Source organism: Ziziphus jujuba, chromosome 2, assembly GCF_031755915.1.
Source record: "Ziziphus jujuba cultivar Dongzao chromosome 2, ASM3175591v1".
In the NCBI taxonomy this organism is placed as follows: Eukaryota; Viridiplantae; Streptophyta; class Magnoliopsida; order Rosales; family Rhamnaceae; genus Ziziphus; species Ziziphus jujuba.
In genome coordinates this window covers 26,195,514-26,202,537 of record NC_083380.1, presented here as the reverse complement: position 1 = coordinate 26,202,537, position 7,024 = coordinate 26,195,514, and the positions used below count along the sequence as shown (strand labels likewise).

At 29.0% G+C, this 7,024-nt stretch overlaps 1 protein-coding gene across 1 annotated transcript; it reads left to right on the top strand.

Moving 5' to 3' along the window:
* The first annotated feature begins 2,856 nt into the window (after window positions 1–2,856).
* On the top strand, window positions 2,857–6,344 carry LOC107419249 (transcription factor MYB106). The gene is made up of 3 exons (XM_016027995.4): window positions 2,857–3,037; window positions 3,296–3,425; window positions 5,488–6,344. The coding sequence occupies exons 1-3, from the start codon at window positions 2,905–2,907 to the stop codon at window positions 6,152–6,154; spliced, it is 930 nt and encodes a 309-aa protein (XP_015883481.2). The 5' UTR covers window positions 2,857–2,904; the 3' UTR covers window positions 6,155–6,344.
* Window positions 6,345–7,024: the final 680 nt, after the last annotated feature.

Here is a 7,024-nt window from a genome sequence, read left to right as displayed (position 1 = left end):
AGGTCACTATTGATTATATTTTATAATGTACATTGTACGGTACTCAGTGCTTCTTCGAAGTTCGAACTCTCACACCCGTCTCCTTTTGCGCCTACATGAGGTGCTTTCTGCGATGGTCCACCACCTCTATAATTATTATTATTATTTTTTTAATTGTTTTTTTTCTGGCGAAATACATAGAACTTCTCCAAACGGTTAAAGGTACTTTTATGTATCTCATCAAGGCTCCAACAGCGAAAAAATTGGCCAGCTGCCATGGCAATGACGTGTGATCAAGCCTCAAACTCTATGAGATTAGGTCTAATAAGGTGTTTCTGTTATAAACACAAAGGATAGATAAATTGGGGAATAACTTCATCTTATCATGTGTATATCATATCTTCATACTCAAAACTCTTATATTATATATAGGCTTATATAAAGTCATAGGTTACAAAAATATAATGACTCATAAATATTAAAGTTAATAATGTTATCAAGATGTTATAAAGTTTATACAATTTATTGATTAATGATAATAATATGGAGTTACGCAATGTCATAAATGGTGATATCTATATATAATAGTTTCTACATTTTCATTATTATTATTTTAATTATTTATTAAATAATATATTAGTGTAAAGTTAAAATTTATGTAAGTCTCTATCACTTTAGAGGATGCAGTGAAAATAAATTAGATTCTTGTTAGTTAAGACTATACAAGTCATTAATCTAAAAGTTTTTTATTTTTATTTTTTTTTGAATAATCAAATTTTAGTTAATCAAAACGGTATTTATCGACCATTAAAGAGAGCATTTAATATTCAATAACTAAACTTCTGATATCTTGAAGACATGGTTGAATAGGTGCACCACTTGACATATATATATATATATATATATTTTATAGATTGAGAAAGGAGATTTTATATGGGATTAGAGGATTATTAAAAAAAAAAAAATTATTGCTATTCGGGCTTGTACCAAAAGAACAACATCATCTTCCATTATTATTATTATTATTATTATTATTTGAAAATAAATCTAATGAAAATAGAAAAATAAAAAAGGGAGAGGGAAAGCAATTAATTAAAATAACACTCCACACAAACTTATATGTATATGTGTGTTACAGTTCGCTTTCTGAAGGAAACAAATTCTAGTCTTACATTATCCTTATGATTTTTATAATATAGTAATATATTTAATACATGTTTTAAACTTTTTCATTAGAAAAAAAAATATAGATTTTTTTTTCATAAATCTGAAATAGAAATAGAAAATGGATATTTTTTTTTCAACTTACATATGTACATATTATTCATGTATTTTTTTTGCGAAATTTACTAACTGGGTTACCTACCTAAATTACCCATCGAACTAATTTAATATGCAAATAATAACTTAATAGTCCATATGAAAAGCTTTTCATTTTTTTGGTTTAGTGGGCAAAGTGCAAATGATTATATAGAGTTTAAGGAGTATAAAATTTATTTACCCAAAATAATATTTAAACACAACAGTTCTACTTTTTCTAAGAAAAAATATAAAAGAAGTTACACAATTGTTTTTTTTTTTTTTTTTTTTTAGTTGTAATCAATTTCCTTGTATAGACAGTCCAGTAGTTGTATTTTTATAATGAGTTCTTCAAGAAAAATATTATTTGTCATCATTAATAAATGATCACTAGTATAATCTATATGTCAAATGACATTTTAAATAATTATCATTAAAAAATTCACTTTTAAAGTTCTAAAATAAAAAATAAAAAAATTAAATGCTCCAATTAAAATTTGCTACATAAGATAGCAATCTTCACTAGTGGTGACAAATAGCAAGACTCTTCCTTCAAATGTTCATATTTAACAAATAGATTATATTTAGTTTCACATATCTCTTTAAAATATTACTTATTCATATTTAGTTTATAATAAGTTTTCGAATTGCTAATCAAATAATATCACATCATTTGATACATCAATTGATGAACAACTTGGTAAATAAATTTGGTATATATAGTATTTCTTGAAAAAAAATATTTACATACATGTGTATGTATATATTTGTTATAGTAGGAGTACCAAGATGATGTAGCAAAATAATGTTTATGTCTGTGTGTTTTTAGGTTACTTGGAAAATTCATCTAATAAACTAATAAATACAAAACAATTAAGTATTGTCATTTCATTACTCACTAAAAGGATAGAGTTTGGTACCTAATTGGTTCCCAATCTTCTTTTATCATTTTTCTAAAAAAGAATAAACTAATGAATAAAAACAATTAAGTAGTGTCATTTCATTACTCACAGAAAGGATACAATTTGGTACCTAATTGGTTCCCAATCTTCTTTTATCATTTTTCTAAATTCTTTTTTTTTTTTTTAAAAAAACAGATTACTTAATTACAAAGTATCCAAAATTTTCTTGCATTCCATATGATTCGAATCCGTATTTTCATGGGTACAGATAAAGATGTTCAATTACAAGAACTAACCTTCTTCGTCTACTAATAATATGATAATGATACCACTACGTTTAAAACATTAATTACAAAGAAATAAAATAAGGAGGGAAAAGAAAGGAAAAAAAAAAACTATATTTTTAAAAATAAGATATAGGATTTTATTTTTTTTATTTTTTATTTTTATCTTTTATTGTTATTATTATTATTATTATTTTAAGAAAAGATAGGATTTTATCATTAATGGGAAAGAAAATGCCCACCATTGAAAAGGGGTATTTCGGTCATGTAAACCGAGACAATTAAATTCATACCATATCAAGTTGAGCCAAAAATTTACCGTTTTCTGCATCAAAACGTTTCCTTTTTGTTGTGTGTGCTCTTACTTCGAGGGTGAGAAAGAAAGCCTCGGACATATATTCTTGTGGTTGCGTGAACATCAATATTCTCGAGAGTTGAGAATGGCAAGGGCTCCAAAATCGGACGGAGATGGTTTGAAGAGAGGTCCATGGACACCTGAAGAAGACCAGAAGCTCTTAGCCTATATTCAACAACATGGCCGTGGAAGCTGGAGTTCCTTGCCCCAGAGAGCTGGTACTTCTATCCCATTTTGTCCAACAATAGCGTCCGCTTTTAGTTTTACTTTATTTTGTATTTTTTTTTTCATTTTTACTAGCTAGCTAGCTATAGACTGACTTTTTCAAAAAATTATTATTATTGTTTTCTTTGGGTAATGTTTTTTCAAACTAAAAGTTGTAAAGTTAAGTAAAACGAAAAGTGTACATTAATAAATTGTTTAATCATTCTTCTTGTATAATAAATTATTTAATCATTCTTATTATATATTCGCAGGTCTTCAAAGATATGGAAAAAGCTGCAGGCTTAGATGGATAAATTACCTCAGACCTAATATCAAGAGAGGAAAGTTTAGCATCGAGGAAGATAGAAAAATCATACAACTCCATGCACTTTTGGGTAATAGGTAAAATAATCTGTATACAGCCGTTATCTTTTTATGACCAAAACCTTCGTGACCCTGTTTATTAGTCCTAGGTTGTTTCAAAAGTTTTGATTTAAAATATACTGGTGAATAATATTGAATTTAATTAAATACCAAAATCGCTAGAAGGATAAAATTTAACATTATATGAATTTAAATAAATTATTAATATATTTTCAAATTTCAACTTTTAAAATAATATAAAAATTTATCTAATAATTTTTTTATTATGACGATCTTAACATCATAATTTATATATATATATATATAACACTACAACGGCAAAATCCCCCGTTGAATGGTGGGCAACACCATCCTCCAAGTTTTGTGGTGACTTTTGGGGAATATAAAAAGTGAATTAGCAATACAGATAATGTCAGCGAGAGGTATGTGTCATCCATCATAGGCAACTTCATCCGCTTTAACAGTATATATATATATATATATATATAGTTTAGCTATAAAATATGCACATTGTAATCCGCTATTTGATTATATATAAAACATAACATTATACATGTAATCACAAATACATGCATTTCATGCATGGAGGTGTATTATGGTAAAATTATATATTTATATTTATATATATGTTTAGTATCAAAATGGATTATCAAATAAATATCTAGTATCAAATGAGTTTGGTTCTGTTAGTAGCAAAGGAAAATTTACACCAAAAAAAAAAAAAAAGAAATTTGGTTAGCCAAAACTAACCTCGTTTTTGGGCATTTTTTCAAATTTTTTGAACGTTTTTAATAAAAAAAAGAGAGATGAAAATGGAAAAAACTTTAGCAAACAAAGTGTGTGTGTATATATATATATACGTATATAATCAACCTAGAGTCTTCATTTTTGTTTAACTAACAAAAGGCAAAAAGGAAAAGGTAAAGACCAAAACCACCAAAAAAACAATAATAACAATGAATCATTAAACAACCTGTAAGGAGCTTTTCTTTTTCTTTTTTTCTTTTTTTTTTCTTTTTTGTTTTTGCTTTTTACGATGTTGATTAGTGATAAAATGATAATTTAAATTGAAAAAAACTTATTTATTTATTTTTTTTCTATATTTTAGCTCAAGTACTAAACAAGTGAGATAAGCATTTTTTTTTTTTTTCCGTCGGTGATCCGAAGGGTGGGGGAAACAATGAATTTATCAGTAGGTTTTTTCTTAGAAACCATAAACGATACAGTTAACTAGTTTGGATCTACATATACATTTTTGTTAATTTGATTCCTATTCTCAAAATTACCATTATGTCTTAATTAAGTATCCTCCAATTCTTTCCCTTTTTTCTAATGTTATAGACTATCTTCAATTTACTAGATAAAGTCTACGTATGGAACTCAGATTTTAGTGAGGAGAGGGGAAAAAAATGGAGTGGAAACGAAAAATACGATATATATATATATATATATATTTGAATAAGCCAAAATATGATATTCGATTTGAAAAAGAAAAATACTGAGATAAAAAAATACAATGGAAATAGCGAAGGAAAAACTTACGATTTTCCGGGAAAATAATGAAGCTCTTCTCCTCATCCTTCATCCCTAACTTCTCCTCCCTCCCCCCCCCCCCCCCCCCCCCCCCCCCCCCCCCCCCCCCTCTCTCTCTCTCTCTCTTTCTAAATATATATATATATATATGTTTGATAAATTGAAGAGCTGACATTTCATCATCAGTCCTTGAACTCAAGGCTTAGGGGTTATCATCAATTGTCATGAATAAATATGCATGATATTTGGAACTGGCCATAAATATTTTCAAACTACCTATCTATTATATTCTTTTTCGTTTCCTGGAATTGGTTTTCAATTATAGAGACGGGACTTGCTTTACGATTGGGCCGACGATAGTACCCCATATTTGGGAGAAAGGAGTGAAGTTGGTTGGGCATACTTAAACTGTAATTCCTTGTCTATTTTACTTGATTTTATATGTTAATAAAGGGATTCAATCACAGAACACCATGACAGTCCTCCAAAAGGACATTTCTGGCTATTTTGGACATAATTTGTTTACCAATTGCTTTTATATGTTCAGGTGGTCCATCATAGCCACTCATTTGCCAAAGAGGACAGACAATGAAATAAAGAAGTACTGGAACACCCATCTGAAGAAGCGCTTAGCCATGCTAGGGATTGACCCTGTAACTCATAAGCCGATCACAAACACCCTTAGCTCAGCCAATGGCGACCGTAAGAATGTTTCAATCCTGAGCCACGTCGCTCAATGGGAGACTATCCGGCTCGAGGCCGAAGCCAGGTTGGTTAGGGAGTCCGCTAAGCTTCGTGAAGGCTCATCATCAGGCTCAGCATGTACTAATAATAATAACACATCAGCCTTAGATGGTCATGAAGTAGTGCATCATTGCCTTGACATTCTAAAAGCATGGCAAATCCAGATATCGAACTCCATACAAGGCGAGGATAATTGCTCTAGCTTCCTAGAGAACACAATGGGAAATTCAATGAACACAAATTCATTAGGGTTTAATGATGTCGTACTTCTAGGATCGAGTGGTGAGGATTTATATGAGGCAGTAGAAGAAAAAAGGTGGAATAATATTGAGGATTTTAATAATATTGGGGAAGGAAATCTCATTCAAGGGTTTACCAATATACTCTCCAACAATGGTTTCGAAAGTGATTTTAACCCAGTTGATATAAACAACAACACTTGCTTCATATTTGGCGAATCTTATGAATAGAATATTAGTCTATTCATAATATATACATAATATGTTGTTTTTGTTTAATTATTAGCCTATTGTACTAGCTCCTTTTGGCATATGATCATATAAATACTTTTATGGTATTTATGTGGCATACCAAAAAAATAAAAACTTTTTAATTATTATATTTTTAGTTAATTTATGTTTTTAGTTAATTGTACGAACTCCTTTTATTTAGCTCAATGTAACTGAATAACAATTTTTTTTCTTGGTATGTCATATAAATATTATACCAATGTCAGGCAACAAATTATGGGAGACCATGTCATGCAACATGTTGTCTTACATGGGTTGTGTACATTATATATATATATATATACACATAATTTTACAATAAAAAGTGTCACTTTGTGCCTGCTTATGTATGCCAACGTCCCGTAATATGCTATAAGATGGGTAAATTAAATTTTAATTAATTTACGTCTTACAATATGTTGTAGGATGTTAGGCATGTACAAAGTGTCACTCTCTATAGCAAAACTATATATATATGTACAGTTCTACCATAGAGATGACCTGGTCCCCTTTATAATATGCGTATGCAATTAATGTTAGATAATATATTGCAGGAGACCACTGTCAAAGCAGCATGATGCAACTTATATAATTTGCTGATTTGCTGTTTTTCATCATTGTAAGCAATGAATGAACGCAACAATTATGGATATCTAAAGTTAATTCTCCTAAAGCAAAAACCATTTTTGGGTAAAATTTTATTGAATATTTTGAGACAATTTTCTTCATGTTTTGTTGATTATTGATGCTAAGTATGAATATGGTAGATAAGTGTGTGAGAAAGCTTGAAATGAATGAAACTTGCTTAAAATAGCCATTAGCAATGCAATG